The sequence below is a fragment of the Strigops habroptila genome, chromosome 5 (genome assembly GCF_004027225.2).
Source record: "Strigops habroptila isolate Jane chromosome 5, bStrHab1.2.pri, whole genome shotgun sequence".
Lineage (NCBI taxonomy): Eukaryota > Metazoa > Chordata > Aves > Psittaciformes > Psittacidae > Strigops > Strigops habroptila.
Window position 1 is genome coordinate 24,425,005 of NC_044281.2, and position 19,901 is coordinate 24,444,905.

Consider the following 19,901-nt stretch of genomic DNA (forward strand, 5'->3'; position numbering starts at 1 on the left):
TTCTAAGATTGGCATCACAATAATTCAGGGCTAAACCTTCATGCAACTTTGTTTTTTAGCTATGACATTTTTAACTTCCAAAAGTGTTTGCAGAGATTTTAGCTGTTTCATACAAACCCTAAATGTTACCTCCCCTATCTCAGGTCCGTCTAAAAAGATGCAAAAGAAAAGGGGGAAATAGGGTTGAGAGTCAGAGCCGGGAAGGGAGGATACGACGAGTCTAAGAAAACAGTACATGGACAAAGGCAGAGAAACAGATGATAAAAAATGGAGGAAAAAAGCAGAGTGCTTTGACAGCCTCATCTCAAATGCTCTTACAAAGCATAGTAGGAACGTGTTGCAGAGACACCTTCTTCATAGGAACTGCCCCTGTGGACACAGGGCAGCACACTCTCAAGAGGATTTTCTGCAGTTTTCTTACCACCCAGCAGTAGCAGTGGCACAGTTCAAAATGGTGCTGTCAAAAAAGACAGCATTCATGGTACTGGTACTTCTACCTCTTACAACGTTAGAATCAGTGAGCCAGAAACTGCTGAGTACTTTCATTTCATGTAAGATCATTCTCTACAATTTAGAAAGACAAGAGCAGGCTGACAGCCACCCTCACTAGATTTGCCCTCTTCTACCCTCACCATCCACAACCCAAAGTGAAATGACTGTCCTTGATCTGCACTTAGCTTTCTCTCAGACTTGCTAGCAAGGATTGCTCGCTATTTATGCCCTTGTAGAGATTACCAGCAAAAGACGCAAAACCTCATCTACTTAATCTTCTTTCCTTATACCTAAGGGCAAGCAGGAAGGATCATAAAAGCCAGATCTTTTTGCATTAGAAATGGCTCATCTTTGCTAGCCAGTTCCACCGAGGTTTGGTAAATTCCAAGGATTATGATTTTAGAAGAGACTGACTGTGGAATAATTGGGAAGAGAAGGGATTTTCTGAGATTTTGTTTTGTTAATTATGTGCAGCTCAAATCTCTGGTAAACTTTAAGAGGGAAAAATGTTTTCCTTGTTCAACTTCCAACTGTTTCAATCCAATTGAGGATGGCAAGCCCCTGCTGCTGCCCTTCAGCAGAAACGGGAACTCAAGGGTTATCATTTTTAAAGTAAAAGCAAGCACGGTTCCTTTTTTGCCTTGTGAAAGAAGAAAGCTATTCAACTCTCCTTCAAGCATCACCAATAAAAACATTTCTCCTCTCATACAGGACATCTACCATGGGCATGCATTCTTTTATTAGTCATTTTGTCTGGAAGCTCTCTGAACGTGGACCTGCATATGGGGAACAGGCTCACTGGGACAGCAGAGTGAATTTTATATCTTCGCACAACATCCAATCTTCAAACCGCTACCCTCACCACTGTAATCTAACCTTTAAGATAAGGAGCTGTGTGTTGAGATAACAGCCCTGAAACAGAGCTTTCATATAAAAGGCCAAAGAAAATGCCAGCTGTTCTGTCACTATTATGTTGCCTTCTCTACCCACAGTGAGAGGCTATCAACAAACCCATGCAGTTATTTCTCGCTTTTAAAAAATAAAAATTCATTAACCTCTCATGGCTCTGCAATCAGAGAGCTTCTTTTAAATGGATAAATCTGGGTTTTATCTGCTTTGCCCGAGATTCTCTGCTTACTGATCTCAGATTATTCCTCCATTTCACCCCGTTAAAACCCAAACAAAGCATCTTTTGGAATTATTTTGTCTGGGTTTGTTTTTAAATCACTAGAGCACCCTTTGTTTCCAAGAGCTTTGGCCACCTATCTCCTGTGTTCTCACATGAGACTGTAACCTGCACAAACGTTACAAAAGCGAGAGTCTGCCAGTATGGACTAGAGGGTGCAGGGCCTGCTTAGGACCAAGATGAGATTGTGATGCTCCAAACAAAAAAATTGCAGAGCACTGCAGCACCTCAAAACACAGGGACACTGCTGTGAAATGATGAAAATTTTAGCACTTTCCTTAAATAAGTATTATATATAAACTGTTTTATTTTTCTATATCTGACTGCTTGAAAACACTTTGTATACATCTGTTGCTTAGAAAGTTATGGTCAAATGTGGCTCTAAAGAATTATTAAAGCATGAAGCAAGTAAAATAAATAATGGCATGTGATTAGAGCTGCTTCAGGCATGCAGCTTCAAATGAACTGAAAAGATAAAGCTAGCTCTGAACAGAATGCGTTCCCCCCAAGGTAAACTTGGGATCAGAAGCAGAACTTAAAATCTCAAAGACCTGAAAAAATGGAGATAAACTGAGGTATGTCTTGCATGGATGCAAAAAACATGTAGAAAAGGAGGTAAGACTCCTAGTGAGGTGTAACAGTACTCTTGGGAACACGTAACAGATAAGGCTCGGCTCAGGCAAGGGGACACGTGTGTACAACAGTATTTTGTTTTATACCTTTGCCTCAAACGTTCTGTGCCCTCAGATGAAAGGTTGAAGGGTGCTTCACTTTGAAGTTGTTTTGGAAACATGCTAAGGCAGCTGCTGTCACAGGCCTACTGTCATCATGGCTGGTATCCAGGGAACCCCAGCCAGGACCTATCTAAGGGCAAATGCTAAATGGGAATCCAGAGACAAAGGCCTGGGGCCTCATACCTGTGGAAACAACCTCAGGAGACCTGGAGAAATAGACAGTGCACCTGCCTCAATGTCTACAAACCAGAACTGATGGAGAAAATACTGGCTAGTATCTGATGGGGAAGATGCAAGGCAGGTCCTTGGCTCCACGAGGCAGCATATGTACACATCTGTACATATATCACAGACTTAGAAGAACACTTCATCACACACTTTGAAGGACACAGAGAATTACAAGGGGCAGTTGGTTTCTTACCTTTTTCCTACTTGTTTACTCCTTTGCCTGTCTTGCTTCCCTCTCCTCCAGAAAATATCTCTCTCTCTGTGCCTTTCCCATATCCTTTCCTAATAGGTCACTGTATTACTCAAGGAACTGCCAAGGAAAGCAAACCATAAAGATGGCATCTCTCCCAATCGTGAGGCCGCAGAGATGGTTCTCATGAAAGCTTGGTCTGACCATGTTTCCCTGGTGAATTTTTGGGTATTTCCTGCTCAGGGATGGGAGTTGCTGGTGAGTGGGGTGTAACAAAGGGTGAGAGAAGATGTTTCCTTTCCCAGTTTGGTAATGTCCTGAAAAGCTAGAAGGCTAAAACATAGACTGTTGAAGTTTACACCACATGGACTGGCCTACAGTTTTGCAATATAATACATACAGTTTATATGTATCATAATCATCTAATACAATTTTATATTCTATTCTATTACAACTTGCCTTTTCCTTTTGAAAAGTAGAGTTTACAGCTACAAATAGATTTGGCAGAGGAAATATGCATATGTTTGCTCCCTGTACTAAAGAGGAGACAGAATAGACCACCACAGGCATCCTCCTCCTAAATTCAGAGAGGCCAGCTACAGGTCTCAGCATGAAAAATGCTCCATTTGACACTGCAAAACTGTTGAGAGCCTCACATAGAGTGCCTCAGCATCTTTACAGGCCAGTTCTCTGTTTAAGAAGAGAACAATTGCAGCAATCAACTCTTGCACTCAAATTAAATGCAACCTTGACTTTGCTGGCATACCACACACACTAGAGAGTTGCTAGGGCCTGTAGTTATTCTATGGATTTTACCTCTACATCCGACACTTTCATGCGAGTGCCCTCTTTTCCCACAAATATATCATCAATGTCAACGAGGATATAGCGATCAAGTGTGAGGCAGAGGCGCTTGCCAGTCAAGTAGGCAATGGCATCCACAAATATGAGTTTGTGCAGCCAAAAATTGAGGTTATTGCCGAAGAGAACCCGCTGGATCCCATCATGCAGACCCAGGTCCTGCACCACTGTGGCATGCAATGCTTTGTGGGTGGCCAGGTGAGGAATGGACTCTGAGGACTTCGTGCTGGCCAACAGCACCGGCTCATAGGTGCTGTGGTTTGACTGGAACACAGTCCAGTCATCACCAGGCAGGGGACCCTGCTCCACCTCGTTAGCCCGGGTGACGTAGAGCAGGGGAGCACTAGGGTTGATGTGATAGTCCCGCAGCCCCAAGTTGGAATGTAGGAAAAGGGGGAAACCCTTGAGCTGTGCACTGAGCAGGCTGTTCTCATTGGCTTTGAAAAAGCCTATAATCCCCACTCCATACTCTACACAGTATTTGTCCAGCAGCTCTCGGTTCCAAGCATCTAGGTTCACATATTTAAGGATGTTCTCATAGATAATAAGAGCGTAGCGTCCCCTATCTTTGTCTGTCAGGGTGGGCATATCCCCTTTGCCAGGGGCGATCTCTGTCCTGTATTTAAACCGGCTAGATTCCAGGATGGCCACTATTTCCTGCCCCAGCTGGGAGTAAATGCTTTCCACAAAGACTAGCACCACAGGATCTGTGCGTGAGGTGTCCACAGATTTCGTGAGCCTCCAGCTGGCTTGCGGTGGGATCAAGACGCGGTGCTGGTTGCTGCAGTCACCGAAGGGCAGGGGCGGTGGCTCCTTGATTTTGGGACTGTTAGTGACGTAGTAGGCCAGGATGCACATGGAGATGAGGCTGAAGGCGATGAGCAGCAGGATCAATCTGTGGAGCTCCAGCTGTCGCACATGCCGCACCACTTTCCACAGCTGAATCATGGTGAGGCGGGCTGCCCAGCCCCTCCTCACGCTCTGCACCCACGGTGCTCCTGAGATCTCCAGTGCCGCCGCGGCAGTACCCAGCAGCAGCTCACAGAAAAGAAAGAGCAGCTGCGGAGAGAGACAAAGCGAAAGCAAACAGCTACAAGGCTAGACTCCCAGGGATCTGCCATTTATCTCACGTAACCATGGCCCTCAATTCCCATCGCTCTTTTGTGTGCTTCCTCCTGCTCCTCTCCTCTCACTCGGGAAAGTCTTTTGGAGGAGCGAGGTTTCCCTAATCTCGTCTCCAACAGCAAATCAGTCTGTCATCCTGCGTACAAGCAGTCTCAGCTCAGCCTTCCCAGGTGTCCTGTTTCTCTTTTAGCTGTTTTGCATTCACATGATGGCACCTTCTCTTTGCATCCTGCAATTTAAAAAGAAAAAGTCAATTCTCAGTATGGATTCATGGTATTTAACAGGTTTGAGATTAAATGGCAGGATCAGCAGGTGCTGGGTGGGCAGTATCACTCGCCTGTCAGCAGGCAGACATGTTCCCTGGGAAGTGACACACACCTTTTGTGTGAGAGCTTGGCCGAACCACCGTAATGGCCTTTGGGAGAAAGGTCCTGACAGTGCACAGGCACTCAGCGTTCACCTTGGGTGAGTCTCCCACACACTACAGCAAGCGGAGCCGGTGTACCTGGCCCTCCCCCACTCCTCTTTATGCCACTGAACGGAAAACATGAACCTCTCTTATTCTACCCTCTATTTCAAAATTAACATGAGGAGGAAAGAGCCCTCACATTCTCGATCTTGCCCTGTTCCAATACCAACGATGATGTGTCCAAGTCCTTGCCAGTGACTTCCTAGGCCATCAAGATAGAGCTGTGCCAAACCCAGCAGGATGCCTCAAATTCCCACCAGCTCTCTTGCCCCACAGCTCCCAATTTCCATGGTTCCCACCCCTCTTCTACAAGGCTGCCCCACTTGTCCTGGGAATTCATGTTCTTCTAGGTCTCTCAAAACATGGCTCTGGAGATGCAATGTTCCTCAGACATCATGAAGCCAAGGGGCACAGGCTGTCCACACACTACACCCCTAATTGCTGCCAATTGATTCAGTGGCAGTTGGACAGGAAACATCTCCTCAAGCTTTCCTCACCTTCCCTCACATGCCTCTGAAGAGCACGAAGCCAGTTTTAAATCACCAACAGCACGACGTAAATTTGGGTTGGTCTCAAACACGCGAATGCTTCTCGTTATAAAGCTCTCTCACATCCTGCTTTGTGTTTATGACAGCAGACTATTTCACCATATGCTGTTATTCTTCCAGGCTAAAATGCTCAACAAAGCCAACAAACTCCAAACATAAACACCAGCTAAAGTAACTACATTGCTCCTTGGCTTAAAAATAAAATTAAACCACTGTGTAATTTCTCTCCCTTACCAGAAGGGTGACTTACCTACAGCAGCAACACCCAGGTGTGCATTACTTGGGATACAGGGACATTTTTGGGAGCACCTGCTGCCCGTCCCTCCCAGCACAGTGCATGGACACCCTGAATGCCAGATGTTGCTCACCAAGTGAATCATGTCCCAAACAGGCTCTCTGTAAAAGTTAAACCCCCTTTTTTCTCGCAAAGCCTTTCTTAGTCATTCACCCACACTCCTGCAGACATGTGCTCCACCACACACGATCCTGCTAACCACCTGCTCAACTGGCACAGCTTACAACACCAGGAGGCACAAGAGCAACAATAACAAAAAGTGCTACCAAAACAGTTCTTCACCCTTTCTTCATTCCTCCCATTTTCGAGCCTTTTTGTGACTATCACTCTAACAAAACACAGAATATTGGGAGACTAGTTTGTCCATGAGTAAAGACAGATACCAGGTTTTTATACAGTAAAATCAGGGTTTTAACAACTAGCTCCACCAGAAAAGAAACTATTTGTGATCTGTGAGACAGATGCTAATTTTGCTCCAGCAGAAAAGAAATGACTTGTGAGACAGATGCATATTTTGTAATGTGTATTACTAAACAGAAAAAAATCCTTCTGAGTCAGGGAAAATATCAGTTCACAGATGAGGCCAAAAGTCCCACTCTGAAGACTCCCACCAGGCTGTTTTCCAAACTGCTGCTGCAGCTTGAAGCAGAGACAAAAAAAACCCAAATTGATTTTATATGAAGAGATGTAATATTGCTAGCTTTGTGACAGCAGATGGAAGAGTCAGAGTGCTCTTTACACAAGCCTTGTAATGGTCATTTAGTATTATCTCAAACAACCTCTATGCTGTAAGCTCAGCAGAGCTTGGACTGGCTTGTGTAGTGCACAAAGAAACCTTAGCCCCAGTGAGATCTTCAGAATAGCTGCAGCCTGTAAATACAAAGTATATTACAGAAATAATTTTCCACTGGAGAAACTGAGACACAGCAGCTCTTACTGAAGGTCACACTGCAAGGCAGAAGGTGAATCAAGATTAAAAAACAAAACAAACAAAAAAACCCCAACAACCAAACCTCTGTTCCCCAGACTCCAAACGGATCAAGTCTTCATTCCCAAATGGCCCTCCGTAATGACAGAGCTGGCTTTGGAAATTGAGCTCAGTCAGTAACAATAAGCTGTGTTTTCTTCAACACGGGCAACCACCATCTTTCAGTTTTGTCTCTACATACTGTTAAATATTTACTGGAAAAAGGACAAGGGAGAGAAGGGGAGAAATTACTATGGGAAGATCTAAAAAAATCAGAATTCAGATACTTTTCCTTTTTTTTTGTTACTAAAGTGACAACAGATTTTGAATGCATGACTCTCTGGACTGAGCGCAGAATACAGCTTCTAATTCCAATTCAAGTCAAGTTTAGCCCCAGTGATACACTGGGACTGCCAGTGTACCAGCACAGTATCCCAAAACATGTGCCACCTTTCAAAATCAACCAGGAAAACAACCTTTCCACCTCCACAGTGAGCCTTTTGCATCCCACTGACTCTGCAAGGAAGGCCCTGATGTCACCACTGTCATGCTTGGCACTTCGAGCTCCAAAGTCACATTGAACTGCAGAGAGGCAGGAGCCAGCGGAGGCAGAATTCAGCAGGTCAGAGAAGAGGTTAGGCAGAAAAATGTAACAAATGCTGTTTCTTTTTTATATTCCCTGTAAGATATGATATATGCATGACTCCATGCATATCAGCTACTATGAGAAGTGGTCTTCATTCTACTCCCATGCAACAAATTCATGCAAAACACTCAGATTCCTACGTACTTGATTTTGACTGAGAAGACTGAGAATTGTGTCAGTGTCTTCCCAAATATCTCACATCCTTTTGCTTTTTAATCTCATTGGATAAAATAGAATAATTAGACTAATTTGGATTCAAAGACTCATTATCTCAAGATGCATTAGACAGAAGTTGGTTTTGCAGGAGAAATGTAAAGAGGGATTTACAAGCTCAGGAGCCCATGCATTGCCTGCAAAAATTTCCAAGCAAGTGTTTCTGGGCTAGAATTCGTAATCTGAATACCACAGTAACAGTAAGAAAACCAGGGATAGCTGATCTATGTGAAAGCCTGGCAAAGTACTGTACTACTTTTACAACTCTTTACCCCCAAAACATAAACCTGGAAAACACTTCTCTTCCCTGGTTACACTCACTCACCTCTCCAACTTCATTTTTATTGTTGAAATGAATCTCTCTTTTGCAAAGAACTGTAGCTTCAGTTTCCTGGTTATCAGTTTAAAGATGAAAATCACAAGACAAATGGATTATTCTGCAGAATGAGGATGAAACCAGAGTTTAAGCTAGGCTGCCACACCTGCAGTGCCCAGCTGAGGAGCAAGAGGGAGAGGAACCCCCTTTGCCGGGTACTTCTGAATCACAGCAGTGTTTTGATAACAATGGCTCCATTCAAGCCTCTATCGAAGCTCCCAAACAAGCCCCAGTTGTTACATGGGTGAGCTCAAAAACCCAAATTAAAAAAAAAGCCCTGTATCAGATTGCTGCTCAAGAAACTGTCAGCTCCGATCTCTTTAACAAGGCTTCACAGCCAGAGGGCATGCCAGCTGGCACCGTGTGCATTGAGCTCTTTGGGGACCACATCAGCTGGTTTAGGTTCAAATGGAGAAAAAAAAAAAAACATGCAACAAAACAAATACACCAACCAAAAATTATATTAAAAGGTGAGAGAACTGTCAGAAACCACCTGGACCCAACACACAAAGCCCAGAAAGATCTATACTGCAAGGAGAGGGGGAATCACACTGACAATTGTTCCGTCTTAAATGAAAATATCTGTGTCCTCTTTTGAGATCCAACTCCTTGGAATCTAACATCAAAAAAAACCAAACCCAAAAATCAACCAACCAAATTTACAGATAAATTAAGGTCCATTCTGGATTCTTGCCAGGACTGCCCAAGTGTGAATTGCAGGAGGCAGCAGTCACCATGCACAGCAAGGATGAAGTGTTTCACCAACGCAAGGGCGCAGGCTCAGCAGGCTCCCATCCTGCCAGCAAAGCATCGCTACATCAGAGAGCATCAGCTGCTAAGGTCAGCTATCTCACAAAGGCATTAAGCCAAACGCTTTATAAAACACTTAGATGTTCTGTTTCCTAGTGATATACAGTGTTAACGTGAAACATAAACCGTCCTGTGAATTATCAGCTGCTAAGCCACGTGGCAACTGATGAGATATGAAAGCAAGATAACAATCAGAATTGTGTGGTTTTAATGTCTCACATCTCCAGATACTTCCAATGCTTGGAAATTATTGTGGGGCATCAGTACAAATGCTCAAGACCATCACTTAATCTAAACTAGTGACCAGAATACATGTATCTGGGGCTGCTGGTACATTCATGCCAAGGCACATGGAAGATAACGGGTGTCATATGACACCTTTATCGAGAACTTCCATCATACATGCTCATTCCTAGCTGATCTACAGAAAGTCTTACCACCCTAAAACCCAGTGTCATGAGTATATTTCCACAGCCCTTTTTATTATTCATAATATAACCCTCTTTCTGGAAGCACAGCAGCAGGATCTTGCCTTTGATCTTGCCTTTGTCCACAACAGCTCTAATTCAGAGGTCTTTCTTTGGCACTTCCTGCAAGACTGTTGCTGCCTTAGGGCCCTGGAGGGACTGCAGTAATTGAGTTACACAGTAATCAGAGAAGGAATCTGATTGATTTTTCCAACCCATTCCACTTTAATGGTGTCATCATGAAACAAAATTCCTCGTTAGTCTGCTTTAATGTGAGTCACATCAGGCCCTCCCTTGTCTGTGGAGGTATCTGTATGCCAGTCCTCCAGGTACAACCCCCCTCTCTCATGAAGGTGAGGAACCTGGCAAGTGTCAGCAGAGCACAGTGAGCCACACAGCAAAAGAATCAGTAGGACCTCAGGAGAATGAGTGCTGGTTGTATTCTACATATTGGATAAAGAATACTGGAAATTACAGCCACATTGTAATGTAATTGCCAACTAAACTCATTTTTGGGGTCTGGGTGTGTGTTTCAGCTAGCACCCACTGCCAGTCAAATCTTGTGGTGGGAGACTGCCGAACACATACAAAGCTCAAATCAAAGAGGCAAGAAACCCTAATGGTGCCCATGCTGCTCTGACTGACAGGCTCACAGCCTCCAGCTGTGCTATCCTCACGCAAGAGTAGGCCTCTGTTGGTGCAGACCTGTGGCAAGCCAGGAAGCTGACAGCTGGCCAGCAGGCTCGAAACATGTCAATGTGATTAAGAGAAGACCTATGCAATGAAGTAATCATTTCACTATTTTTTATCATCATCCCCAGACAGGTTTGTAACCTCTCATCTTCTGCAAGAGCAACAAACTGCAGCCCGTGCTCAACACATCTGCACGAACTCCTTTCAGCCCAGCTTAGTAGAAACCCAGCCGTAAGCTTGAATTTACCCTTGTGCCAGTGTAATGAAGTTTGAAGACACCATGAAGGTATAGACCTTGGAGAAGCCAGCTCATGCTGCCAGGCCAGCTCCCCAGGGGGCTTCACAGGGATCCCATGACTCCTGCAAGGTTCTTCCTGTTGGGATACATGATAAATCCCTTCCACTGACAACCTAGTTTGCAGCAGATCTTTGTTCTCTTACTCCTCTACAGTACAGAAAAAAGAAACAACAGCTTTAGTCCTGCCCATGCCAATGACAAAGGCATGGCCCAGCACTACCTGCTAAGCAAAGTAAACCAATCCTTTCCTCTGAAAACATAAAGGTCCTCCTTGTAAAAGCTTCCAGGAAATCTGGTTTTCAGCTCCCTGCCTTCTCCTTATCATACTACACCCACTGCTCAGGGTCATTACGGCTGACCTGACTCATCTTCAAAAGCAAGGGAATTTCAAACTTTTACACTGAGGTATTCCTTCAAATGGAATGTCAGCACCACAAGCCCCTACATGTTCCACTGTCTTGGCACTGGCCAATTTTGTGAAGGGAAAACAGTTGTCTTGTTTTTAAGCCTGCCTAAAGATCAGATGTGCAAATCAGGAGAACCTGAAGAATTGTTTAAAAACCAAAACCAAACAAAATTTCAGCCTTCAACAGTTGCTGATGTTACCTACTTAACAAAAATCGTATGTGGCTTGGCAGCTACAGCCTTTGCTGGAATGAAAAGGAAAGACTAGAAGTATTATGGCAGTGGAAGTGCTCACAGAAGTCACAGCTTTCCACCTGCTGAGGGGATGTAACTGCTTGGCGGGTGCACAGGTCTCTGTAACGCAACTGCTCATATAAGAGAAAGGATAGAGAGAAGTTCTCTCTTTCCTCTAAGATAACCAAAGGGGCATACCCACTCCTTTTATTTCATGTGCTACTGAACCCCTAGGTATCAAGCTACCACAAGAACTGCACAGTTTCATTCTGGGCTTACCCTTCCTTCTGTTCTGTGCCTTTCGTGACACACAGGTCTATGCATGCTCTGAACCTAACTCTTTTCCCAAACCAGGTGATAATGTGAGACATCAGCTCCTTTCTGCAGCTAGCCACTTGGAGCTGTGGGACAGAGAACCAGAGTTAGTGCAAGTTAGAGCTGCCACACAAGAGCACTCCAAGTTGCTCTCTAATCCACCCAGGTGGGAAATTAGTATCTCAGTCACCCCAAATGGTGGGAACACACCATCTTCAGCCTCGTCCCTACATCAGTAATCAACACGTATGCTCTATCATGGCAGAACATCTTCGACTCAACTATGAGAACAGGAAATAAATGCAGTTGCTTCCACATTAGATACACACAAGGATCTAATTTCCATTCCCTCATGCACCCTGCTTATCACAACTCAGATAAACGACCCTGCTGCAGAAAGCAAAGTGTCTTCTCTGCTGTCTTCTCCTAAATTAATTAATTGAGGAAATACAGTCAATCTGTAGCAAAAATAAGACAACCCAGTGTCAGAGTTGAAGTGTTTTCATATAGAAATGTACATTATGAAAGTTTTTCCGTAATTGCTATGAAAGCAGCCTAACCATTCTTCCTTTGAGCTATACTTTAAAAATTTCACCTCAATTAGCACAAGGCTGATATTCTATATTCAATTGCTTCCTCCTGTCAGGTAATACATAGGAGCTAATCTTTTCCTATTTTATCTAGGAACATATGACAGTAGGGAAGAGGTTTAATACTATCATACTGAAAGTTTGCCCAAACTGACACCAGAAGAAAGCCGTAAGAATGCTCTGCCAAAGCATGAAACCTCAGGAAAGCTTTTGTGCTTACCTGTCCTTGTGTATCTGCACCAAGATTCACAGGGTCAGAATTTGCTGGGCTCGTAAAAGAACATGTTTCACAGCTGAGTAGAGCAGCTCCCTCCTTCTACTCACAAGACCTCCACCCAGTATAAAGCTAATGGTGTATCTCCCAGCCCTTGTAGTTTCTAATATCCAGTTCTCTAATACCTTGGTGTGATTGAAATAAGTAAGTCTCCTAGACTCAGAAAACAAAATATTCAACTTTTTTCTGGCTTGACTATTGCGAAACAGCTTTTAACACAGCGCTAACCCAATTCAGAAAATGGGGGTAAAAGTGATATAAGCAAGCTATTAATCTGGCCTGCAAAGGCAAAATGAGTAAAAACAAGCAAAGGGAAGAAGAGCAGATCGGGTGGAAAAGGCATGACTTGAGGTCTACGGAGATTACACTGGCTAAGAAAGTGGTTTAGAGGCCTGGGTTTTGCAAGACAGGAACAAACGCAAAGTTACTGCCCTTACCAAGCCTTCAGCCTTTAGGGCCACCTATGCAATGAAAATCATCATCTGTTTTTTCCCCAAGTGTTATGGCAGAAATAGATCTCCAGGGAGTACTCTGTAAAGAAGACTCTCAGGGCCCTGAGTACACCACCGGCCTCTGAATGCCCTTGACCAGCCTCCACCTACTGACCTGCACGCTGTACCTGAGCTCAGGCCATGACCTGACTTCTGTTACAAGTATGCTCTGCCTTGCTGACCTGACTTTGGACCTGCCTGATAATGCATCTGGTGACCACTGGACTCTGGGTTGAACCTGGTGGCCATCACCGACCACCTTTAGTTGTCCTGTTTGGGTATTGCTGTTGAGGATGCTGCCTGTGCCAGAGGAGGAGGAAGGTGGACAGAGACCCCAGGCACGGTAGGTGAGGACAATGCCAGCCTACTGGGGTCCTTACAGCCCTGATGGACTCTGCAGCAGCTTCACACACAAGGTAATTTTCAATGCATGAAGGATATGTAAGTGACAGCAGGATGGAGTCTGCTAGAGAAACGGGGTGACACAGAGTTGTGGCTATTGTTAGACTTCCCTGTCTTAGTGTGGGTGGAATTATTTAATTTTCTCTCAAACCATCTGTGTTTGTAATTGTTACAAAATCAGAGCAACACAGGCAATACGTACTTATTTCCACACCACAGTTTACACTATGCCATGTTCACTACCATTTTTAAACAAGAATTTCAACACTATACCTTCAGTTCCCCCCTGTAGAAACTTTGTTTTTAGACAATCAAGATAGAAAAACAAAACTTAGTATTTCAAGAGACACACATCTCAAATATATTCATTCATTTTAAACTGTGCTGTAACTACATGCCACTAGTTCTTAGTCTTCCTCCCATTTTATAGACTTAATACTAGAGTGGGTGCTACATTCCTACATTTTGAATTACTCAACTGATTATAAGTAGAATTTTTTTTTTTTTCTATGAAGCTGCATCTTTAAAATATTCCTTCATGTCCAGGACCTCACTAACATCCTCATTCACACTACAGACAAACTCAGGAACAAAAGCTGCCATACTTGCAATCAGATCTACCCTCTGATAAAACTGAAGTTATATCAGGAAAGCTCAAGAATTTTGATCAAAATTTACATCTCCATTAGGGACTGCAGCTAAAGACAAAAAGGATCCCGATACTGAAAACTACAAGGGGCCTGAATACGGCTTTTGGAGACTACCAAATCAGCTATCTTGGAGACTTTCTTCCAAAATTTATAGGTAGTAAAATTCCCAATAAAATGTATTCAACTGCTGAAAATCAGATTCATTTTCAATTATTAAATGGAAACTATTTACCGAAGTAAGAAATTGGGGTTTTTTTCCACGAAGAGATTTAGTTTTAAGTCCACTTTTAGTTTCTGATAATGGAAAAACATATGCTTAACCTACAAGTCAAAATGAATAGGGTTAGTCTGGTGTGCCATTTTGCAATCCTGTATCAGTATTAATAGCATTAAACAATTATGAAACTATTACTGTTCCAGACATAGCAGTAGGATACAAGGTCAGATATTATCAGAGGTAAGACTTAAGAAAATAGTAGTATGCAGAACACTGTTTATTACGAATCAGCCTAAATAAATACGAAATAGTCTAAAGCAACATTAACATTTTACGGGTTTTCTTTTTCTTTCTTAATAAATCTTCAACTTGGTTCAACTAAATGAATTGAAAACAGAAAATCCCTAATAACTTTTTTAAAATAAAAATCAATTATCAGATTGTTTTGTCTCAGCTGGAATGGAAAGAACAGAATTGACAGAAAAGTGAAATTCCCTCCAGGCAAAAACATGCGTCAGCCTGTATGGTAAGGTGTTCAGTGGAGAAGAGAACTTGGTTTAGCCTGGTAGAAGGTATTCAGCCTATAAAACGCATTGCAAAAAACATGCTAACTTGATCCACCACTTGCATTCAGCAACATAACCACCTAGCGACACATAGTTCTACTAATATTGTGGGTCTTGTGCTTTTCTGCAACGTTTTTGTGGTAAGACTTGTTCCACAAACAAAATGCTTTATAAAAGGATTTTATAAATATAAAATGGATACAAAAATGCTTTATAAACAGTAACCAGACACATCTCCATGCATGCCTCTGTGAGCTTGTCCATGCTAGGAAAAGAACAGCCAGAACACCACAATTACCACTGTAGTGAAACTGTGCAATGACAGGAATATTCCTGAGCACCACCAGATTTGCCGAGTACCCTGTGTTTTCTACCACCATTTCATGCAAGTTGATAAACAGAGCTGAACTTTGCCTATACAGACAGGCTAGCTGATGGCATTTGCTGTAATACAGATGCTAATTTTCCACAGCCTGGCAATTACCTTAAGATAAAACATGGCTGCTCTTTAATAGCATACAGAAAATAGTGAAGGAAGTGAAAAATTATGCACTTAAAACAGGAAAGGGAATTTATTACTAATCACGATATAAAGAGCTAATGCAAACAATGCTCAACAAAATAGTGGCAAATATAGTCCTGCCATATGTACTATCTCACATTAAGAAACATGATCCAGAACAAAAGATATAGGAAAGAAAGCATACAGAGAGACAATTAGTCAAGTAAACAACTTGGGAATGATTGCTGGAAGAAACAGGTTCGCAAGAGCAGAGAGAAGGAGGGAGGGAGGATTTGGCAGCAGAGACTGGGAGACTGTTCCAGGAATAGGAGGCAGCATGAAACAAAATGCAAAACTGAGAGTAGGAGGAAGAGATAAAGGGAGGAGTGCACAGGGAGTCAGAGGGGAGTAGGAGAAAATGACAGCTCACATTGCTTAAGGAGGTAGAAACACAGAGCCTAAAGACAGAACGTGCCTTAGACATTAGGTCTAGCTTGCCTACTTTTAAAAAACATAGGTTCTTTAATAACCAAAAGAAGGAGGATCTATAAAAGGCTTAACAGCTCATCTTCAAAGATGAGTTCCAACAGAAACACGCTAGCATGCTTATAGCTTACCTATTTAATGCTGACAGAGGAGGGCTCAGAGTCTGCAAGTCTGAAATTCACCATGTTTTGCAATATTCCGGACACACCACAGCATTATTTCATCCATATCCTGACTAAAGCCACAGATTTGGTTGTGAAAATCTAATACACTTGCAGTACTGTCTAACTGCATTCATCCCTTCCCTTTGTCCAGAGTGAAGCATTCAGGAGCAAAAGGTGGCAAGGAGTGTACTGGACAGGAAAGTTGCTCAAAATGCATTCTCACAGTGCTTTCTGCCCTTTTAATTGTAAAGTGTTTCCCACACAGATACGAAAGTAGTATTAGCTAGCTGACAGTGTAGTTAACCTAAAGAATACCTCAATAAAACATTATAAATGCTGATATTTCATCACTAATGTTGAAATCTCAAGTCCAAATGTGCTAATTGATCTCAGTGATGTAACAGATACTTCATAGTTTTCAGATCACTTAACACTAAAATCTTGGGCACAGATGTGATGGGAGAGAAACAACCGCATTTAGAGCATTCAAGTAATTCGAACTCGACTTTGCAGCAACACTATAGCTAAATAATTAATGCTTTTTAGTAGCCTCAGATTAGATTAACACTATACTTTCAGACAAGACTTAATGTTCTTTTTCTACTCAACACTGCTGCAAAGGGGAGAGCAAAGGCAGTCTGGACATCCAAACTCTTTCTTATCTTCTCCATTGTAGCCAAAACACAAGCATTAAATAATTTTTAGCTAGACAGCAACTTTGAACAGCTATAATTATGTTACTAAAAAAATACACTGTGATAAACATATTTTAAAATTTTAGACATTAAAGTTAAACACACAAATTACTTTTAACTCTTAATTATTTGGTCTACTTAACTCTCACATAATTAATTTGGTAGCTGGAATATAAAGATTACAGCTTTTTGGAAGACGTTCCGTTTTCTTACACAACAGAGGAATGAAGCCTCTACTTGGATTGTAAAATTCAGTCTTCATTATGAACCTGAGCTAGTGTTTCTGCGATAATTTGAAACGCTTTGACTTTGTCCTCACTCTCCCGTGAAGCGCTAAGTGGCTTGCAGAACATCTGTGATTGCAAGCGTTAATGGAAAATGCATTCAGAGGACCCTCTGACATCTTGATACCTGTAGCAAGAATCCTAACCTGGTGCTTTTACGCTTATTTTTGCCCATATTCCATATTTTTGCCTGCATGTATTTTCCCAACCAATTTATTTGGCACAACCAGGCAGCATCCCAAGGCAGCTGCCAGCCACTGAGTGCAACGCAGCCTCCTCTGCACGCTCCAGGCGCTGGCTTTGCTGCCTGACTCCCCTCTCAGCTGAGCGGGGCACAGGGAAATGTGCAAATCCACCCGTTCACTGCAGCCCGGCCAGGAGAGCAGACCCACACATCCTTCTCCTCCTCGGCCACACAGTGCTGCCAGTTTGACAAATGCATTGGCCATTCCAGTCCCAGGAAACCCACTGACGTGGCTCTCAGTTTCAATGTCTGGTGCGCCTCTCCTCAGTGGGGCAGCCCCTAGGCAGCAGTGTCAACAGATAACTCTACCCAAGCAGTGCTAACAGACCTGTGTAGCGGTTATCAACCCATATGCTACCCTCATTCCGGTACCTCCAGAGTTCAGACAGGGTGGCTGTTTTCTAACTCGTTCCTGCACACGTAAACTGAGCCCCCCATTTTGTCTTCTCATCTAGACACCAATTTTCCAGAGCATTCAGAGAGGAAGACTTCACAACTAAGACACAAGCACAGGCTCCATGTTCAGGAGACCAACACTGGAAATTGCCAGGGATATTTCAATGGCCTTTGTGGTTTCCTTCTCTCCTCGTACAGATACAGAAGGAGCAGAAGGAAAAGCAGCACCATCATGACAGGTAAAACAGGGTGGGATATTAAAATCTTCAATTTCCCCTTTGTTCGCTGGTCCACAAGATCAGAAATAGGTTTAAAGACCATCTTTGAGACAGTGAGAGTTCTTCATGTACCTTCTGGGAGGGAGCTAGACATCATCCTAAAAGCTAGGGAATTTGAGAGTAAGACTTTTAACTTGATGTGGTTACACATTTCCCAAACTCCATCTGTAAAATGAGAATCATGTTACACAAAGACACTGAGCTCTGATGCCTCAAGAGCACTTTGTGAACTTACCAGAATGGACTGATATCCTGCATTACCTGGATAAAACACAAACTTCAGAACAGTGATAAGGGTGGAATTGCCACGGCTTGCTGCTCTCCTGCAAACACTCCAGAGGATGAGATCTGAGACAGACAGACTGTGCAAAGTCCTCTAGCAGTTCTCAATTAGCAGAAGGACTGTAACTCAGCTTGGTTTGCTGATGCACAGAGGTTGCTCCATGGAACGGGTGAAAATTCTGTTCCCCTCCTCTGCACTTGCCAGGCTCCCATACATTTCTTTTTCCTCACTGCTGGTATTTGCATCAAACAGGGGAACCACGCTCGTTCAGCAAGGGGCACCTCAGAGGTTAAACTACCGGCGATACCATTTAATTTATTTGGAAGGGGGAAGAGAGTGAATTTATTTTAGTTGAAATTGCTTCTAAGAAGAATCACCTTGGACTCTGCAAGTGCTAGGAATACAAATAAGAGGAGGTATTTGAGTCCTCCACTTTTTTTAGAGGTCCACTTTACTTCACGATCCTAAACAGACTAATGTAAATCAACCAACTCAATATATGCAGGCTGAGCCACTGCCATAATCCTACCCTTAACTACCTTACTGCCTTGTCTCAGAGGAGACACCTTAACTTCTATTGCCACCGCTTACAGAAATCCAAACCAGAACTGTACATGTATCAGTGGGAGACACTGCAGGTCTGCATTATGTGCTCTCCCATCCCATTGCCCCAGAAAAAACCTTTACACAAATACACTCTACACTCGAATTTTCAGTAGAGAAATGATTACTTACTCTGAAATGAAGCACACAATATGGAGTGGCCAGGAAGTACCACAGAAAGGCTGAAAAGCTGCAACACACTAAAGTAGAGACAGATGAACTTCTCCATTTGGTATTTTTTAGTTCCAAAAGGAGGGTCGCTGCAAAACCTCAGCTCATATATGGGGGCATGAAAAAGCAAGATTATGCTTCCTCTGTTGTACAATACCTAACTTTACAACCTTTTGTTCGGAAGAGGGCATCACACTGGATTGAAAGCAGCTTTTGAAATGGTAAGCAACAAAACCAAATCCCTTTGAGGAATATATTGCATTAAAGATAGCTTCAAATTTGCAGTGAAAGATTCCAGCACCAGCCATATTCTGAGAACAATGTGTGCTCTCTCTCTGCAAGCCCCTGGGCCTGGCTTGCTGGCTCTATAGTCAGTTTGCTATTGCCCTAAGGGAGTATTAGATAATGAAGAGCTCAGAGTTTTCCTTTCGCTTCATGCCTGGGCTCATCCTAATGTGTGTAAGCAGGCTTAGTTTGCAGACTTTCCTTCTCAACCTCTTCCCCCTCCTATTTTCCAGCAACCCAGCAACATTTTTTATAAATGAGCACTACCAATTGCCTCTCTTGAAACACACTTATTGAATCCATCACTTTCTTTACAGTGTTTCAGAGACTAAAACAAGGTTCCCAGCTTTCAAATACACCTGAGTGCTTTTACTGCACTTCGTGACTCCATCATGAAGCAACAGGAAACAGGCACCCCACAGAGTGATAACTACTCAAGTACCTGCTCCAGTCCAGCTCTGCTCTACAGGTGGCACTTCATCCTGCTAGAAGCAAACTTCAGCAGGATCCAGGTATGTGGAATGAATAATGACAACGGAGACACGTCTATACACACTGGAACAGTAACACCAGGCTGAACAGGAGCTCGTGCAAGCAGACCTTAATTGTGGTTTCATGCATATGGCTACAACCACTCATGAAATGCCTCTGACACGCTTAACATTCTACTGAGCACCTAAAATGGTTGTTTCATTATGAAGGAGAGCAGTGGGGTTAATGATTTTTTCTTGTTATATTTCATCTAAGGTGAACAGAACTTATAAATCA

The 19,901-nt window shown here is 43.1% G+C and overlaps 1 protein-coding gene across 7 annotated transcripts in view; it reads right to left on the bottom strand.

Moving 5' to 3' along the window:
* NDST2 (N-deacetylase and N-sulfotransferase 2) overlaps positions 1–19,901 on the bottom strand; it is a 141,667-nt gene that overhangs the window by 21,221 nt on the left and 100,545 nt on the right. For all 7 annotated transcript variants that reach the window (XM_030488938.1, XM_030488939.1, XM_030488940.1 and 4 more), the window contains one exon: positions 3,647–5,045. In XM_030488938.1, coding sequence (XP_030344798.1) covers positions 3,647–4,639 — 993 coding nt within the window. In that variant the 5' untranslated portion in view covers positions 4,640–5,045. The remainder of the gene's footprint in view (positions 1–3,646; positions 5,046–19,901) is intronic.